General features: G+C 30.0%; 2 protein-coding genes and 1 long non-coding RNA gene across 3 annotated transcripts; 2 read left to right on the forward strand and 1 right to left on the reverse strand.

Annotated features, from left to right (window-relative positions):
* LOC130899359 (uncharacterized) lies at nt 1-6,839 on the forward strand. The gene is made up of 3 exons (XR_009060017.1): nt 1-521; nt 3,571-3,926; nt 4,031-6,839. It is a non-coding gene; the product is annotated as an uncharacterized LOC130899359 (long non-coding RNA).
* LOC130899358 (CCR4-NOT transcription complex subunit 9) lies at nt 74-7,235 on the reverse strand. The gene is made up of 6 exons (XM_057809265.1): nt 6,827-7,235; nt 6,635-6,772; nt 6,391-6,568; nt 4,310-4,504; nt 2,741-2,832; nt 74-2,011 (listed from the first exon to the last, which is right to left on the reverse strand). Exons 1-6 carry the CDS (start codon nt 6,937-6,939, stop codon nt 1,834-1,836), a joined length of 894 nt encoding a protein of 297 aa, XP_057665248.1. The 5' UTR covers nt 6,940-7,235; the 3' UTR covers nt 74-1,833.
* Nucleotides 7,236-8,008: 773 nt separating this feature from the next.
* LOC130899434 (E3 ubiquitin-protein ligase MIB2) lies at nt 8,009-19,472 on the forward strand. The gene is made up of 14 exons (XM_057809367.1): nt 8,009-8,382; nt 9,098-9,265; nt 9,706-9,877; nt 10,039-10,154; nt 10,300-10,485; nt 10,676-10,821; nt 11,036-11,251; nt 12,232-12,406; nt 12,626-12,915; nt 13,172-13,397; nt 14,003-14,269; nt 14,662-14,942; nt 15,456-15,663; nt 16,572-19,472. Exons 1-14 carry the CDS (start codon nt 8,325-8,327, stop codon nt 17,000-17,002), a joined length of 2,940 nt encoding a protein of 979 aa, XP_057665350.1. The 5' UTR covers nt 8,009-8,324; the 3' UTR covers nt 17,003-19,472.
* Nucleotides 19,473-19,881: the final 409 nt, after the last annotated feature.

The raw sequence follows: 19,881 nt of genomic DNA on the forward strand, positions 1-19,881 counted from the left end.
GTACAGTGCGCCTGAACAGAGTTCCTAATATAGATATGCCGCCAGAAAAAGAGTTGCAAAAAAAGAACGTGGATTTTTCATTGTAAAAGTTGCTACCATTGACGAAGATAGTGTTGGTGCCGTTACTTGGTTTGATAATAAACCGGTTAATATGCTTTCGACTTAGGTAGGTAGTGAACCAACGACTACAAAACGAAAATACTTTAGAAAGGAAAAACTAGACAAAAACATTAATTGCCCTCAATAAGTTGAAGTATGAAATTGGCTTATGCGGGGCGTTGCTTTATTGGACTCTATGCTTGGTTTGTATAGAATTCATTTGAGATCCAAAAAATGGTAAAAATAGCACAGAAACAATTCAGACGTTTACATGTCTATATTTGATTTCAAGCAAGCTGTTTCAGAACACTTAGGCAAATTATGTGAAACTATAATGACACGAAAAAGAAGGCGTCCTCTGTAAATGTAGTGATGGAACACCAGTTTCTTGGCAAGGAAGTCCTACTACCAAAGAAAGTGAGGTAAGTTCCTATCAGTCATCAAGATGTACCTTTATACTCCATGAGAACTGACAAAATAGACCATATGCCTGAATGTATGAAAAAACGACAAAAATGTCAATTTCGTGGCCAAAAAACTTACACAAAGTGTAACAAATGTTAAATGAAACTGTTTATCATGTCATGATTAAAATTATTGTAGCTTTTATTTTATACTAAACACCTCAATTTGTATTTGTTTCTTCATTCTTCATACGAACCCATATATGCCTGTACTTTTTTTTATTAAAATTTGTTTTGGGTGCATATGAACCCCTATACGACCTTTGTTTTTTTCTTTATGTAAGTAAATTTTTTTAATATTCTTTTTTGTAGTAAATTTTATTTTCAAATAAAGCCTAAACAACCATCAAATATTCAAATACAATCAAGTAGAGGGTTAACATGAACTTTTGGGATTAAAATATTTTACAAAATGAAAATTCATTTTAGAAAGCTATGAATTAGACACACAGGTTTAAGTTGTAATGTTCAAGTGGTTTCTGATTTTCCTAATAGGGTACATTCCACTAAGCACCCAATCACTCTCACGGCCACTATCTTTCCCGATCCAGAGCGTTATAATTGTAAACCCAAGTGGAATGGCTTGCAAGGCGTTTTGAACGTTGAGATAAATATTAACAAATAAAATAAATCGAAAGCTTTAAGATGTTATGTTATAATTTGTAAGTTATTGAATTTTTATTTAAGTGCTTAACTGATTAACAGTAAAATGAAAATATCTTTTGGAGTTCCAGTAAAATATTTGGTGGTGTCTCATAAAAATGCTTCAAAAGTATTCGAATAGTTGCAATCTGGGTAGCTCACTTCGACCCACCTCTTGACAAGGGTCGATGTGAAGTCATGAGTGACGTTCTAGCCGCGACGATATGTGGAACGCCTAAAAGAGTATTTCAGGCGCCGTGAATGCTTAGTGGAATGCACCCCTAGAAGTTTCTATTGTAAACGTTTGATAATGTGATTATTTAAATTAAATGAAGATATCCAGTTATTCTCATAAAAAATTATAGATGCTTGGGACTTCACTATTTTAGTTCCCTAATATTTTATAAATTTTCAATAATTAACTGAAAACCTAACATATAAAAAGTTTTAGAGTAAAATATATTTTTCACAGTTAACAATTCTTTTGTGAATATCATACTTAATACTCATTTTGCAAACTTTATATTTTCAATAACTATTTTTAGATGTACAATTGTCTTGTAAATTTGGTTACACAGCCGTTTCATACAAGTTTTCAGATTATTTACTTTCCCAACAATCTTATATACTATTGAGAAGTTAACGGGGACATTCCAACTTGTCTTGGATCAGTCGCAGCTGTTGTTTCCAAATTTTTCAATAACTGGGCTAACCAATGTGTCGTAGATTTATCTTCTTGAAGGCATACATTGAAAGTATTATCTCGCAATTGATCAGGAAGACATTGTCTAAGAGCTTCTCTAGCCCTACAACAAATATATATTTACAAAAAATAAATAACATATATTAGTAGCCCATCCTTATGTTGCATAGATAGTAGAGCTTTTTATATTTGGTCTGTCATAGATTCATATCTCTCGTCATATGAGTCAAATAAATGAATTAGATTTAAATGCGATATAATATCTTTACTACTTTAATTATATTAATATATTCTATTATGTGAAAATCCAAATCTAGGCAAAGTCTTTTTGGTTAAGGTATATGGTCAATAAGGAATCGAGGGAAATGAGGAGGCCAATATACTTACCAGAAAAATAGTGCAAAAACCTTTTAATAAGACACAATCTTTCTGTTCTAAAGAAAAACGCAGCCTCAATGAGGTCATATCCAAATATAAATACTAACTTGTTTATTTTGTTTGGTTTGATTTCATTTCACCTCACTACTTATATAAATATTATTTAATGCTTCTAAATGTTTTTGATTTTAGGCCTCTTCTATTTTAAAAAAGCTAATTTTGTAATAAAGCATTAATATATCAAAAGATCTAAGAAATAACAACATTAAAAAAATAAAAATAATTTTTATATGATTATGAAAATGATTACAATTATTATTTGGCAACTAAGAGAATTTTTGGTGTTCTAATGCATGTGGTATTGAATGAATGATATTATCAAGTCAAAGTTACAAATTTAAAAAAACGAATTTCCAATTAGAAATATATTGAGCACAAGAAAATATAAGCTTACCTTGGATTATCTGATAACCGAAGATAACACCTTACAACATGTTTTAATAGCCTAGCTGAAGGTTCTTTGGCAAGAGATATAACCATTTTACCCTAAAACATAGATAGTCACTAATGACATTGTAATTGGATTAATTAATTATAAGTATTCCTAATATTTTTATTTCCTGGAATTTCTAGAGCCGTTGGTAATATCCATTCAGAGCGTATTGTTAACTACCAATACACAACAATTACAATTACACTACATATTTGACTTATGTTTTGGTAACCAGTTATCATTTTCATAGACTGAAAGTAATCAGTTTCCATTGGTTTCTGAAGATGATTTATTTGATTATTAAAACATATGTCGAACAGTATAATTGTAAGAGTTGTAATAGTTATAATGTGTGTTAAATATGAAACCACAATGCAAGACATAAATGATACAGAGATCTGTATCTATCTAGAAGCCAATAGAATAATTACATATAAAAGTTTTTTTATAGACATACCATCACTACATTCAATCAGTACCTATCTTGGAACTATACCTAAATATATACTTTCATTAGTAGTATAAGTGTTTGTTGTATAAGTGTATAAGTGTATAAGTGGTTGTTTGTTTGTAGTACAGGTACGTTTGGGCTGATATCCTGTGATATAATTCCTCACTTTTTTATGATAATTCGTATATAAAAATAAGAATTTAACAATGATACTGTTGTCAAATAGATTCGCTGCTAGTTCCTTTGGGTTGTCTTTAAGTCTGTTCACTGTAGGCACTTATTTGTTTTTCAATAGAATTAACTTAGACATCTTTAGACTGAAACTTCTCATAATCTCCAGGTGAAATTTGGCCACTGTCCTCCATAACTGGAATCCGTAAGTCCATATTGGCTTGAAAGCAACTTAAGTTGGAGTTTCTGGAACCATTCATGACATTCATACTGAGCACACTGTTAAAGTACTACTACACCAACACTCATGATTACACTGTCTGACGCGCGTTTCTATAACCAAGTTATCGTCTTCAGAGACCAAAGGTAAACAGTTTACCTTAAACAGTGTGTATGTATGAAGGCGACTTTGTGGACTAGGACTTTATTTTGCAACAATATTTGAATTTCCGTCCTAGTAGCCAGTAGTATTTGCTGAATTTGATTCCCAACTGTTTCCTTTTAGTAACGATATGTGTTTTCCAGGTGAGTTTTTTAGATGGATACCCAAGCATAATATGCCATCTGTCCATTATATTTTGTGAAGGTGGTTTCATTAATTTGGATTCCCCTTTATTTTGTTGTTGTAGATAAGCTGCTGCCATGGTAGGGTTTGTGTGGTTTGCCAAAATTGCTTTGTCATCGGCAAATGATAAAGTAGTTATATTTCTACTTGTTGGGAAATAAACAGTAAATAGTAAGTGTAGAATAGGTCCAAACTTCCTATCCTGGGTCACTTTTTATGGAAAAAGTTTCTTGCAGATATGATTCTAATATAATGTATTTTGTATGTGAGCACGATTTCTTAAGTTTAAAAAGTAAAAGTAAAATAAATTTTTTTTTACCTAATACAAGAATAATCTACTTACCAAAATCATAGCTACATGACTAAACCTATCATATGTTTGACAAATGTAGGACAATCCACTATCATCTAATAATATCTTTTGTAAAATAAAAGTTGCAACAGTCTTACTAAGTTCAGAACCAGATTCCATAATTCTTAAGCACAAAGGAATTATTTCTGTGGTTAATAAGAAAGTTATCACCTCTTGTTCATCCGTCTGAAAAAGGAAATTTATTAACCAACTTTATTTGTAACATATCACAATATTGAAATTATAAGATAAACCTAACTTTAATAACTAAAAATGTGTACTGATATTTTTCCAATACCTTTCTAATACACTTAATGTAATTTTGTAATTATATTAAAGAGGTGGCTGGTAAGAATTTGCTTCAAAAACAAAATATGTCAATATCAAAGGGGCAAAGTATGGCTCATTTTATGGGTTTAATCCACAGCGAAAACAGTCCGAGAAATGAATGGTACCAAAGACTTAATAAGGTGTCGCGAATAATGCCTATAGGAAACCTGGCGAAATTCCAAGGGCACTGCGAGAGCAGGGACTATGACAAAACCTCTTTCTCTCCGAGGGCTCTGGGCTAACAGAGACCACGAAATCTACGATACCCAAAATATTGGTTTATATTGAAGTCGAAGCACTGACTGGTGCCTTTGATAAGACCTCGCTCAAACGCCGCAACATCGGTATTATGGAGAAAAAAGGAGAAGCCTCTGGTTCAACGCTTATCAAACAATGAGTTAGCTCCAGAAGCTGTAAAACTGCATCTACAGTAAGGTTCGGTACTAGCTACGTGATATCGGAGGGATAAATGAATCTGCAGCTGACCGATACCAGCTTCACGCAAAATTGGTGCTGGATTTTATTGATGAGGTGACTGAAGCCATCATGTGGTCTCCATTCGACAATGGAACCAAACCACCGCAGTTTCTTCCTCTTCAGCTGGTTATGAATTTTATCCTAATTTGATGAAAGGTTCAGGCGAACGCGCCTGAATGGGTTTTCAAAGGACATTGGCCTTTGGTATGTAATTTCAAATATGGCATGACTGGCCTATCAGAAGGCTTATGTGTTCAATGGCTCTTGTCTATCCACAATTCTACTTTGAACTACAAATATAAAATTTGGGTGATGCCCAAATTCCACTAAGTGTTTGTATGTTACGATTAAGTTATTGTGGTATCAATATTATAAAGACTAGAGTTTGTTAGTTTGGCTGAAAGCGTTAATGTCAGAAGCTATTGGTTCTGATGGATACACTTTTCTAGTGTTGAATAGCCTCTTTGATGAAAGACCAAATGATATTAAGAACACACTATGTCAAATTGGAGTGAAGTATAAATTAAAAATGTTGTGGAAAGGGGGTAAATGTATTCTTTTTGTCATATTGGTAATGTTGCTTTTCAGGTTTCCAATAATTAATGATAATTTTAGGAAATACATGTATTACCAGGCACACAATTATTTCTTTTGATTTTAACAGGAAACAGACAGATTATAAGCTCAACTTTATAATATTTGTGCAATTGAAGAAACCTATTGAAACAGCACAACAAAATCTTACTCACCTGAAATGTGGAAGGGAATTTAAGGAATTTCAGCTTCATTTGCATTATATATGACAGGATATACTTAATTTCTTATAGGTTGTTAAGGGAAAACACAATCAATTATATTTTGTTTGTCTACAAAGCTATCTTTAACTATCTAAAGAAACTAATGATTTTCCAAAATTTATAAAGGTATCCTTGTTAAAATAGTGCCAACTGTATTAAAAACAAATTTAGAATATTTGTCAATTGCTAATCAAAATGAAATATTTATATTTTTGAAGCTAGAAATTAATCATCTTGCAAAAATAAAAGCAGGTTAACCAAAATTTTGATGTAATGAATTACTGCTCTCATAAAATATTTAATTGGTGCACAGATTTCATTATATTCTCTTATTATTAAAAATATATCCTAATACAAGAAACATTTTACAGAATATTAAAAAAAGAAAAAAATTCAGTCTACAATACTAATGTTAGTTGATAAATATTTTTCTGCCCAGAAAACCACAGGTAAAAAAAATATACATACCTTTACTAAAGCTCCTATAACTCCTAAACTTGTTAGTCTTAAGTATTCAAATGACCTGGTCTTTGATGAAGTGTGTAAAAATGGATATAAAAATAAAGGAACATGGGCGAGTAAAAACTGTGACCTAGTTTCTGAATGTGAAGCTACACACTGAAGAAGAGCTAAAGCATTGCACACCCTACAAAAAAACCAAAAGAAGATATATATGTATATAATAAATGGAAGCAAACAAAATGAAGCTCACCTATTAGACTGATGTGCAGTAAGAGTTGGTGGGTTTATTGCGGGATAAATATTAATAATTTCTTGTAATAATGCAGCAGTTGTGCCAAAACTATTCCACAGCATGGGTGCTAAATCCGGCACTACCTCCCTTTTTTTACTAAAATATTGTAAAGTCAGATTGTATTGTATTTAACTGAATAAAGTATTTTACCTTAATTCTAAAAGAGCATTTTCTCTAGTTTCTGGATTTGTGAGTTCCAGAATCCACATGTAAACCCTTTCACGTTCAACAGTTTGATTTGCTGGGCTTGGTTGTGCACTCATTTTTAAAATGTTCTTAGATGTTAGTAGGTATACCTTAGTTTCAATGTAAAATTTTATACAATATAAACATTAACTAATAATCTTAACCTAAACCAAACGTAGTATACACCATGGAAAACCTTTATAAATTAGTATTTATATGATTTGCGTACACCATCTACAGAAAATTATCACAGAATAACAAACTTAAAATTAATTATTCTAATGAATTGTGTTGACCTATAACATAGATAAAACGAAAATTGAGCGTAAAACCATCTTGATTATAATGACAGTTGACATTACGTAAGTCGCTTGGAATTATTTTGACTTTTCAGAAACTATGATCTGGTTAACACGATCACTATCTGAAAGTTTTGGAAATCTTAGACAAGGAAAGTCGGAAACTAACCTGGATAGTATATACGTTGTAACTACCTGATAACTTCTCAATAATAATTATTAAAACACCTAAATCTATCACACAACTAATTGAGACCTATAAATACCGATAAACTAAAAGTTATGAATTAATGTAGGAAACTATGTAATGAAAATAAAAGGTTTGTTTAGATTGTGTTTTGAATTTGAAATATCCACCGAAAACTAGTGCGACATTCGAAAGCTCGTTCTAGGCTAGGATCCACAATCATCTGATAAGCGATCTATTTAATCACAAAATATAACCCAGGGGATGGTCAATAATTATAGGTTTCCAAATCCATTAATCTTCGGATACATGTAATACTTCTATATGGACAGTTTCTATAAATGGAAGTTGTTTCGATTAAAGAAGACAGAATGATAAAGCTTTCTCTATCCTCCGAGGACCCAGCTAGGTTCTGGGCATTCTCATCTTTGTCATTTGTCTATGTTAATATGAGTCAGGTATTGAAGTTGAGGAAACTGCCACCAAATTCCATTAAATTATAACAATAAAAAGTTATACACATAGCTTAAAAATATATTATGGTTTGATATATAATTTATTTTTGTTGAGAAATCTTAATATTTCAAAATATTGACGCAATTATAATAACTGTAACTCACAAACCGTTGATTTGCCATGTAACTACAAAGAGTTAAAACTAAAAGAAGACGAATGTTTTGACAGTTGATTTTTCACAAAAGAAATGAATTCTGTTTTCTTTTGTAAAGAGTTTGTGTCGTGTGCTTTTTATTTTGTATTTCAATAGAATTCATCTTAATGATAAGGGTGTATACTGGAATTGAAAACTCTCTTTATAAATGCATAATTAGAAACATCATTGTTTGTTGTTTATCTAGATTTTTTATTTAATCGATATGACTTGATTGCCTTAAGCTGTACGCTAGATAAACTTACCCTTTCATATAATTATGCAAATTATATAGTGTCGGTTAGTTTATTTCATTTTTGATTAATAATGTTAACGCCTGGTGTGAGGATAGTTAGAGGACCAGATTGGTCATGGGGAAATCAAGGTAAATAATACTTTTGATTTATTCGATAGTTTTTTACATTTATCTCAGATTTAAATATATCACATAAATTCACTAATTCACTTTTTATTATAGACATGAAATTTAATTAATTGCTATTTTCCTGTATAATACTCATACAACTTGATATCATGATATAGCTTCCATAAGTTGTTTATGATTCATCTACTATCTTGATCCATTTATGTAAATACAAACACATAATGAGTAATTTTGGTTATAGTCTATAACCATGGCTGTATACATACTGATATGTTGCATCAGTGTTGATTTATCACAATAATAAATTGCTGATTTTTGATTTATATCATTGAAAGGATTTTGTTTTTATTCAATTATTACTTTCAGTAATATACACTACTTCAGTACATTTTCTGGTTTCATATGTTGATTTTATCATTGTATCTATAAAGTATACAATCTTTAAAAGGAAAAGTGTCTATGAGAGATTGAAGTCACATATATTATACTTATTCAATTCTGATCTAAAGTTTATAATCAATAAACGTTGATTGATCAAAACAATTTTGTTTTTTTTTATTGATATTGATTATAGTTTACAATAATTTTAAAATGAAAGCAAAATGATATACAAACATTGAAGAATATGAAACCTATCAGTTACATTGGGGAGCATGTTTCACTAGAAAATCTCAAAAAATACACTTTTTAACCAGTTTTTGTATATTTTTTTTAGATGGTGGTGAAGGTCATGTGGGAACTGTTTGTGAAATAGGCAAAGCAGGTACTGTAGGTTCTCCTGAAAGGACAGTAGTTGTTCAATGGGATAATGGTACTAGAACAAACTACAGAGTTGGATATTTATCAAAATATGATCTTAGAGTTGTTGATAATGCACAAATTGGTAAGCATATAGTATCCAGGAACTTTGACCATTTTATTGAAGAATGAAGTTTACGTAATTAACAATAGTATATGAAATCATTGAAGTTACTGAAAACTATTTTCTTGTTACCTTTTATTTATGTATATGTTCAATTTCAGTAATTCAGCTATATAAAACAAATATCAATATATTTATATTCATTTATTATTATATTCTACCACTAGATGTAATGTAATGGTGAGATCTTTTATTTGATCCTTATCAAGGCTAAAATATATAGTACACTAGCATCAATGTTTGAGTTATAAAGTACAATATATTTTAAGTCTTGATGAAGATCAAATAAAAGATGAAAACATTGGCATTTTAAAAAACTCTTAGAGAGTTTATGTAAGGAAAATAGGCTTGAAATTTATTTGACACCTACAGAATAAAATCCTTATTATTCATATTTTTAGGTGTTAAACAACCAAATATCATTTGTGACGGTTGTAGCGGACAAGGTATAAGTGGAATGAGATATAAATGTGCTATCTGTTATGACTACGACCTTTGTTACATGTGCTATCATGGAGATAAACACAATACCACTCATACTTTCAAAAGATTTGACTCAGTGACATCTTTGGGGTAAGTAACTTGAAGATCAAAGTTTATGGCTGTATTAGTCATTTTGATTACCAAATATGGAAAAGAGTGGTATATATGAAATTAGCTATAAAGAGCACATGGTTTATTTAAAATATGGATGGAATTTTGTGTAGTACAATAATTGAAATGCACTTTTTTAGAATTGATTTACCTCCAAGATCAGAAGGGAGAAAATGTGAGTTAAGAGGTATATTTGTTGGAGCCAAAGTTGTAAGAGGATATAGTTGGGAATGGGGAAATCAAGATGGAGGAGAAGGTATTAAAATAATTATATAAATACTAGAAAATAATATTTTGCATCCAATTTAAGGAGCATGTATAAGTAAAAATACTTCATATATACAAATTCGACAATATTTTTTTGACAAATGGAAAAATTAATGTCACTAAATTTGTTTTAGGAAAAATAGGCGTTGTCTTGGATATACGTGGTTGGGACAATGAAAGTAGTAGATCTGTAGCCAATGTGAGATGGTATTCGGGCTCTACCAATGTATATAGAATAGGTCATAAAGGAAATTGTGATATAAAATTTGTAGAATCTGCTTCTGGTGGACAGTACTATCCAGAACATCTTCCTATACTAGGTATTTTAAATTTTTATAATATTTTTCAATTTATTCTGTATTGAGTTATTGACAACATTGCAATTGAATTTCTCGCATCTTGAAAAAAATGTATCCCTCTTTGCTTTGAACACATTTTCACAAAAAGAAGTTGTAATTTTTTATTTTTATGTGATTAATAAAACTATATCTTAATTATTAATATTTTTAGGCCAAAATGTAGATCCTGTAGTTCGACCAGGTAGATCTGGTCCTTGTCCATTTACTGTAGGTGATAAAGTACAAGTAAATGCTTCTGTAGAGCAGCTCAAAGCAATGCAACAGGGTCATGGTGGCTGGAATCCCAGAATGGCAGAGGTAATTGTTTTAAAAATAACTAGTGAAATATCTAAATGAGCAATTTGACTATCACTAAATACTGAAGACCTAACTTCGTAATTAAAATGAGCATCTGACAATGTAATTATAAGAGTTAGTGTAGTAGTAGTAGTAGTAAACAGGATGGCCTTTATGAATATCACAAATGGTTTTGGAAATTACAACTTAATTTGACTATTATTTGATTTTTCAGTACATTGGAAAAATAGGTACAGTGCACAGAGTAACTGATAAAGGTGATATAAGAGTCCAGTATGAAGGGTGTAATAATAGATGGACATTTAATCCCATAGCTTTGAATAAAGTGAACAGTTTTGCAGTTGGAGATGTGGTTACTCTAATAACTGATGTTGAAAAAGTAAAAGAACTTCAAAGAGGACATGGAGAATGGATAGAAATTATGAGAAATGTAAGAGTCATTTCGATTAGTACTATAAAATTTAAAAATTGCTTGTATCTTATGTCTGTGGTTTTTTTAACTGTTGCCTGAATATTAAAGAATTCAGACAGTTTGAGGAAAGCTATCTAAAATTCTAATAAAAGTATCGATAATAATATATGAAACAAAATTTTCAGAAGTACGCCTGGACTATTTTTTAATTACCAAATTTCCTTTGAATATAAAAGGATTTACCAGCAAATATTTGCTAATAATACAATAGAAAATGATTTTTATAACCAACATAGATCGAAGACTTTCTATTATTTTTTTTTACTTTATTATTTCTTTTTAAATATTTAAAAATTTTAAATAATATGGATATAATTATATTCATTTTAAAACAATTGATACATAGGTTACCTATGCAGATGTCTAATGTGTAACTGGAGGGAATACTGTAAAACAATAGAAATAAACAACAAACTAGTTTGAAATTCGAATATCAAATAAGACCTGAATTGGGAATGAAAATTCAATTCAAAATACGTTCAAGACTGTAGTTTTTGTAATAAAGTCAAATATGATTTTTATTAATATTCCTTTTTAAAAAAATACTATATCGAGGAGATAGAAATAAATTCAAACGGTTCCATTTAAAAAATTATTCGATTTAAAAATTTGTGGCAAAAAAATTTATTACTAGAGGGGCTAGAAGAAGATTGTGGAAAATATTTTTAGTTTCACACCTTGTAAATTGTCAAAACAGCTAAGCTTTATTCCAGTCAACTACTTAGTAACGAAATTTTCTTTTGCAAGTCTTTAACAGAACACTGCACAGCAACCTGGTACAAAATAAAGCTAAAATTTGGAAACATTTTCTAAACCTTGAAGAGCTTGCTTTAATACCATGTCCTTTAATGAACAAACGTTTTTAAATATGTCTGAAAACCAACCAATTTGCTCTAAGTAGATTTTATTAAATGATCATATTTTGATTTATATTTTAGTCTTTGGGAAAGCTTGGAAAAATTTTAAAAGTATATTCAGATGGTGATTTGAGAGTTCAATTAGAAGGACATGCATGGACTTTACATCCCCAGTGTGTTAGAATAGTACCAGGAAGTGCTGCGGAATTGGCAAATACAATGCATGCAGTACAAAATCAAAGACAGGAACCATCAAGTAAGACTTTACTTATGATTAAAAATATACATTAAATGTTGAGTCAACAACAAACTCAATAAGAAACTCAATTTAAATTTTTTATGAAATATGTAGATATACTTGTTAACTTTGCTCTTCATGGTATAACCAGTACATTGTAGCATGAAACTAATTTTCACTGTAACAACCTAAACATACCAAATACAACTGCCATATGTGATTTATATTTTCTTTTAGTACAATGGTCTCCAAACCAACAAGCAGATGGTCTTAGTAATGGATTAGCAGATCAACTTGTACGTGCAGCAGCTCAAGGACACTCAGATGCAGTTCAAAGGTTACTTGAAAATGCACCTCGAGAGACTGTAGATGCTAGAAGTAGTGGAAAGACTGCATTGCAGGTAGCCGCACATCAAGGCCATGCACATGTTGTTGGATTATTATTGAAGTTTGGAGCATCAGTTAATGCTAGTGATAATGACGGAGATACTTGTCTGCACTATGCTGCATTTGGAAATCAACCAGAGGTATGTGCAAACAATTCAATAAAATATCCAAAATTTTAATTTTTTATTACCTGCAGCTAAATTATATTTTCAAAGTAATTAAAACCATTTAAACTTTGAAAGAGTAAAAATCTGCTAGATTTTCAATATTTTTCATTGTAATATTTTGAAACACTGCAAAGCATTCAAGATTCTATCTTACCTCTAATGATTAGTCGGTGCTAATTCCACAAATTTAAACCCAAATAAAATAGTTACATTTTTCTTTTATACACAGGTGTTAGATTTGTTAGTTAAGACTGGTGTTGAAGTAAATGCTGCCAATCGTAGTGGATGTACTGCTTTACATATAGCCGCTCACAAACAACCTGCCAAATGTATACAAATATTATTAGCTGCTGGTTCAGATCCAAATTCTATTGATCTCTATGGAGACACTGCCCTTCACGATGCAATAGGAAAGGATAATTTCCAAGTAATTGAATTGTTATGTAAAGCTCAAGGTAAGAGAGGAAAATACATAATAGTATTTTTTATATTGTTATATTGGCTACAACCCTAGTTTGATACCATATGGGTTTCAGTTATTGTTTAGATATTTCAAAAGTACCGAATCTAAAAATAATGCACTTTTATATTAGCATTCAGTTAATTTATATTGAACATAGTCACTTTTAGTTAATTATCATACTAATCTTTCTTTATATTTCTCATTTGTTTTACTTAAAATTGACTTTATAGTACAGTAAAATGAGAGAATTCATAATAAGAGATAAGAAGCTGATCTTGTTAACTGTTATCATTTTCGTTGTGATAAAATTCCTGCACTTTCTTTCTTGGGGTTACTTTACAATGGAATAGTATTAACTTGCCTGACACTAACTCCAGATTTTCTGAAAGTTTTGAATAACGGAGGTGTATACTAGGTTCATTCTAAAGTTGACTCGTTTTTTTGTTCAGGTGTATCAATTTTATTTTTTAAAATTAATGGGTCATACAGGTTTAACAATGCTGATAATATTGTGATATCAAAACTATTGATATGAAAGCATCTTAAAATATATAAATATATTTCGGTTGATTTAAATAAATTCCTGTTCTCTCATAGGTACGGATTTCACGCTTCGAAATAAGCGTGGCTTCAACGTTTTACATCATGCCGCCTTAAAAGGAAAAGCTTTTGCTACCAGAAAATTACTCTGCGTAGCAAGGCAGTTAGTAGATGTTAAAAAAGATGATGGATTCTCAGCGTTACATTTGGCAGCTTTAAACGGTCATAAACATGTCGTGGAAACTCTTGTTAGAGTAGGTCAGGCAGATATAGATCTAAGAAACAATAGAAATCAATCAGCACTGTTGTTAGCTGTTAGCCAAGGTATGTATAATACTCTCATACTCCATAATTCTAAATTTAAGGTAACTAAAAAGTTTAGGTTTGGTACTAATTAATTATTTTCAAAGGTCCTTTTTCATCATAACACATTAGATTTTTATTTGTTTTTATAAGTATAATCGTTTGTTTTGTTTTTATTTTTATGAGATAAATATTTGGTTTTATTTTTATTAAAAACCATAATTTCTAAATTTAATATAGAACCAATTTTCTATCCATCTTCTCCTAACCCCATTATTTACATGATAAGATAGCCTCGTTTAGCGGTGTTCACATAGAACATATCTTATGCATTGAGCAGGGTCTCACTGTATATATATTTACTACTATTTTACTACTACTTCCAGTTATAAAAATGATTTTTTTATTTTAAGGCCATTGTGGAGTTATAGAATTACTGATAAGACTGAATGCCAATATAAATGCCAAAGATGAAGATGAAGATAATGCTTTACACATAGTACTTACAAAACGCAATCATTTAACTGGAGAAGCACTAAGGGAAGATAGTCCAGGTATTCACTCAATCTACAAAAATCTCGGACATCTACAAGAATATCGTTTAGCTATTACTATAGCATGTTTTCTTGTACAAATGGGAATTGATTTAGATGCTCCCAATAGTAAAGGACAAACTGCATTAAGTTTGTTACAGGTATTGTTAATATAAATTTGTGTTTTCATAAGAAACAGTTTTATTTTTAATTACAAGCTAATTGACCAGAAAAACATTGATGTTTTTGAGAGATATATTTCAATCCTCATAATTCCTCTCAATATCTAAGTACTGCTTAACTTTCAATTATCTATGTACTGCTTAACCTTCAATTATCTATTTTTGCATCAATTTTAGATCTCTAAATTTAAAATAAAAAATTAACTTGACCTTCTCTTGTGAGTCTGGGAAATAGGTAGTTTGTGATATATTATCAACTTAAATTTTTTGTCCCTTGGGGCAGTTTCTTTTTTATACAATTCTGCATTCAGCATATGAATTCCTGAACTGGTTGACTAAAATGTCTTTGATTGTTTTTGAACATTTCAATCAACCATTTTTTACCTACGTCAGTATCTTAGCTTCTGGTATATAAGGATAAATCTGGTGAGTTCTGTATAGTACAGGTATAAAACTTTATGAAGCATATTTTTTGCTCATGTATTATTTTAGGATGAACATCTACAAGAATTAATCAAAAGTTATAAACCAGTAGCTGATGAAAATAATCAAATAGATATTAATCAACAAGATATGCCAAATTTAGAGAGTTTAACTGTAGCAGATGATCAAAGAGAAGGATATAATCTTACAGACACTCCTACAAAAATTAATCCCACTTCTGAAGGTAGTAGAAGGAGCAGACAAAAGATAGACAGAGGTAAGTCGGTTTGTTTGTTAATTGGCTTTTGTGTCAATGTTTAATTTATTTTCTCTGTGGAAGAAATTTAGAAATGTGCCTGATCGTAAGTCGATTTATTTATTATTTGTAACATACAAGACAAACTCTGTCTATACTTTAGAAATTCAAGTATATCAAGTTTTTAAAAAAGTTCTATCTAGGGAGTATTGTATGTATGTATTTTGTTGCTTCTTCATTAATTGGAAGTCATCAATCATTGCCATTTAAGAACATTTTAATGTACCACTGGTGGACTTTCCATTCCAAATATTGTTCTTATCATGTTGTTTGTTTCCTTTTTACTGATCGCGCCATACAAAATTTCGACACTTGCTGGTTTTAATGTTGTATGATTCCTCATGGAATATTTTCCCTGCTTGCCCTTATGAAACATCTCCATGGAACGTATTGATATGACCTTATCAATTAAAAAAAACTTATTTTGTGTAAAAATATGGTGCGGCAATAAAATTAGGTGGGTAAATAGACACACAATTAAAAGCTTTAGCCAAACAACAAATTGAACATTAATTTTGCTGGAATGTGTATACCAAGCAAATTCAAATGCATGGAATGTAATGATCAACTTGTGATGTTTGGAATGTAATACATCAAATTGACATTAAAGTAGTAGTACTTGATGTAAAAGTATAAAAATGTTAATTTTTCTTCACAAAGAGCCATGACAAAGGTTCTTATATTTACTAAAGTAGCTGTTGTTTAATGAAATAGGGAAGATGAAAAATCTGATTAAACTAATATTGATTATTATGAAGATTCATAATAAATACATTTTTTTATTAGTTAAAACTTTGGGGTCTGTCATAATGGGGAATAACTTTGAAAATACTTTATTCAATAATAATTTTAACATTTTTTTTTTTCAGATAAAGTCGGCACTTCTCAAGACAATCGTACGGCCAACTTAATTCCCAACAAACCAGTCGAGTGTCTAGTTTGTTCTGAACTATCAGAAGAAAACGTCCGATTAGAACCGTGTAATCACAAACCGGCATGCGAGGATTGCTCGTCAAGAATGAAAAAATGTTTGCAATGTAGCCAGCCCGTACAGAAACGCGTCACCAAAGATGGTCGCGTCATACCGGCAAAAAGTCGACAACCTAGTGCAGAACGCATGCGTTATTTAGAATGTAAGATACAAGAAATTGAAGAGAGTCATGCATGCAGTATTTGTATGGAAAGGAAAAGAAATGTGGTATTTTTGTGCGGACATAGCACATGTTCGAAATGTGCGGACACATTGAAGATATGTCATATGTGCAGGAAAACCATTACCAAGAAGATACCTATTTATTAGTAGAGTTTTGTTAAATGAGGTTGGAATTTATTTTTACATGTAATGAACAGGAAAAACGTTGAAGATTATGTTATGTAAATAAATGTTACTCATTAAGCATGTGTAGTATCTGAAAAAACTAGATATATTTATTTCAGTTGGTTCATAGAAATTATATATATATATATAAATTTCGTTTTATTTATCAATTTTTTCTAGTTTTTCTTGATGTTTGTCAACAAATAATATTGGTGATATCAATAATTTTCACCAGAAGTGAATAAAGTGGAATGGAATTTTACTAAAACTAGCTTCCTCATATACCCTTTTTTGAAATGAAAAATTTTTCATTGAGCAAACAAAATATAATCAAACTTTTATATTCTATTTCACCATTTAAATAAATAACGAAGTTCAAGACTAAACAAATTGAAAAGAAACCTTGTGCTTCATCTGTTGATTGTGTTGAAAATTAACTGATTCTTTTTTGAGTATAATACTATAATAAGACATTAATTATTAAATTTATTTTTTTTATAATCTGCAGTTTCTCTCATTTGGAAATTTTAGTTTTCGACTTTTTTGGGAGGAACAAGGGTTTTCTAAATTCAATTTGATTGAAAAATGGCCTACATAAAATCAATGTTTCAAAAATTGTCTTTTATAAGTTCAATCTGGTATGAAATTTGTTTCTGAAAGTTACATTTGATTAAAATATTGAAAACCTACCTTTCCTAAGTTTATTTTCATAAAAATTCTCTACAATCATTCTGATCAATTGACTTTCCCAAGAAAAATTTGGTCAAAATTCCGCTATTCTAAATTGGCTACCCATTTTTTAAAAAATTCTCTTTTTTGAGTAGTATTACGGTCATAATTGGTATTACCTTGTTTAATTGTTTTTATACTAAGAAATCACTACCTAGATACCTATATACATATGTAAAATATGACAAAATAGAGAATAAAATGCCTCACACCACTAGCTCAAATCTAGATACTAAGATTAAATATCAACATATTATCATTATATCATGTTCTGTACCGAATGAATGTATCAGTGTCTATTGTGGAATTTATAAAAATTTCATATATTCAATCATTTAATAATGATTAAACAAGTAAACAAGTAAAACAAATTAGTGATTATGGAAGGTGAAGCTTATTTCCATTGTTTTGTATATTCGCAAATATGTTTTACTCCAAACTTCGCTATCTTATATTTCCAGAATTTTTTGACTGTTTGTGGGACTATCTGATTCTACTAAGGTTTTAGTGATCGTTTATTCTTATTTGTAACAGTTTAAACATCTCAAGCCATTGCTGAATCTAAAAAGTATATTTTAACCATTAAATAAGAATTTTCCTATTGAAAAACTGAAAGTAGTATTTGTGTCAATTTGGAAAACTCTATGATATTTGTATTACTTTAATAAATTTGGAAATAAATATATTGTCTCGTCAGTATCCTTATATTGATTTCAAAAGTCTTAAACTAATAAATATCATGTCAGTATTTCATAAATTCATCTCAATAATTTATTCTTAATGAAGAGATTCGTATATATGCTACAGTTAAAACCTGTTTTCAATTAATTTTTACTTTTGACTAGGGAAAACTAGTTCTCAGAAATCTCTTTAGTTGAAACTAGTTTTTACTAATCAAACTAGAGTTAACTACACCTTTTTATTTTTATTGGGTAGTGAAAACTAGTGTCAATTGAAATAAAATTTTATAGTGGGTATTATAATTTTTTTTTTGGATAATTGAATTTTAACCAACGATGTTTAGCATAAATCATTAGGTCTCCATGTACGGAGAGTATTTCTACCAGTGGATGGGGTCTCAGATACAACTTTATTTCTTCGCAGTGCTTTCGTAAGATCCTGGAAAGAATCTTGTGTTTGTAATCGTGTTTTGAACAAAAAAACTAATATACCACGGAAGCTTATTAGAAAATTCTGACTTTTCAGTTTTCTACTAGAATAAAATTTTAAAACAATAAATTTTTCAACTGGAATCACTGAAAAAGGTAGTCTCGACTGAAAATTATATTAAATGAGAGAAAACTACTAAAACCTAGTATTTCCTAGTGAAAATTATTAAAAAACTAGTTTTAACACCGAGGGTACTACTCAACACTAGTTTTGACTAGTGAAAACAAGTCTAAACGGAATGGGTTTGTGAAAACTAATGTTCCCTTGCCAAAACTAGAATTAATTGAAAACGGATGATTTTAACTGTAACGTATATATTTGGTTCCTGTTCATTACATTAATAAATTCTGTGATATCTATAGTATGTAAAAATATATATAACGAATTTATATTATGTACTTTAATAGATATTTATTTACGTACATATTTGTAATTTTTTTTTTCGATATTTGAATTTTTACCAACGATATATAATAGAAGTTTATATAGAATGAGCATAAATCATTAGGTCAGTCTATATTTCAATATTAGAAAATAAAGATTTTCACATTTATAATTGTTTTATTTATTGTTGAAGGACCTGCATACGACAATAAACAAGCTGATCATCTGCCAAAGAAAGGCAGAACAATTTCTTTCATAACATCACATCCTTTTATTTATTTCCTCAAGAGCCATCAAGTCGTGATCATAGAAGAGTAGGAAAGCAAGAGGAAATTAGAAACATAGAGAAAGACCCCAGGTCTGAAACAATCGAAGAGATTTATTTCTTATTCTACTAACTAGACCCAAAAGGTTATTTTATTGAATAAAGAGGAGCTAAAGAGAGTTACTGGTATGTTCACTGGATACTGTTTAGTAAATTAAGATCTGAAGAAAATCGGAAAAACTCGGTAAGGAAATAGCCGAGCACCACCTGTGAGTGTTGAGCTATCCATGACAATTGCTACAGTTCTTACATT

This window comes from Diorhabda carinulata, chromosome 11 (assembly GCF_026250575.1).
Source record: "Diorhabda carinulata isolate Delta chromosome 11, icDioCari1.1, whole genome shotgun sequence".
Classification (NCBI taxonomy): Eukaryota; Metazoa; Arthropoda; class Insecta; order Coleoptera; family Chrysomelidae; genus Diorhabda; species Diorhabda carinulata.

Bases quoted from the DNA above. Each gene is read 5' to 3' on its own strand.
- LOC130899358 (XM_057809265.1), bottom strand. From the start codon at position 6,939: ATGAGTGCACAACCAAGCCCAGCAAATCAAACTGTTGAACGTGAAAGG. The intron at 6,773-6,826 runs GTAAAATACTTT...ACAATATTTTAG, and splicing joins AATGCTCTTTTAGAATTAAG to TAAAAAAAGGGAGGTAGTGC. The intron at 6,569-6,634 runs GTGAGCTTCATT...GTTTTTTTGTAG, and splicing joins ACTGCACATCAGTCTAATAG to GGTGTGCAATGCTTTAGCTC.
- LOC130899434 (XM_057809367.1), top strand. From the start codon at position 8,325: ATGTTAACGCCTGGTGTGAGGATAGTTAGAGGACCAGATTGGTCATGG. The intron at 9,266-9,705 runs GTAAGCATATAG...TCATATTTTTAG, and splicing joins TGTTGATAATGCACAAATTG to GTGTTAAACAACCAAATATC. The intron at 11,252-12,231 runs GTAAGAGTCATT...TTTATATTTTAG, and splicing joins GGATAGAAATTATGAGAAAT to TCTTTGGGAAAGCTTGGAAA.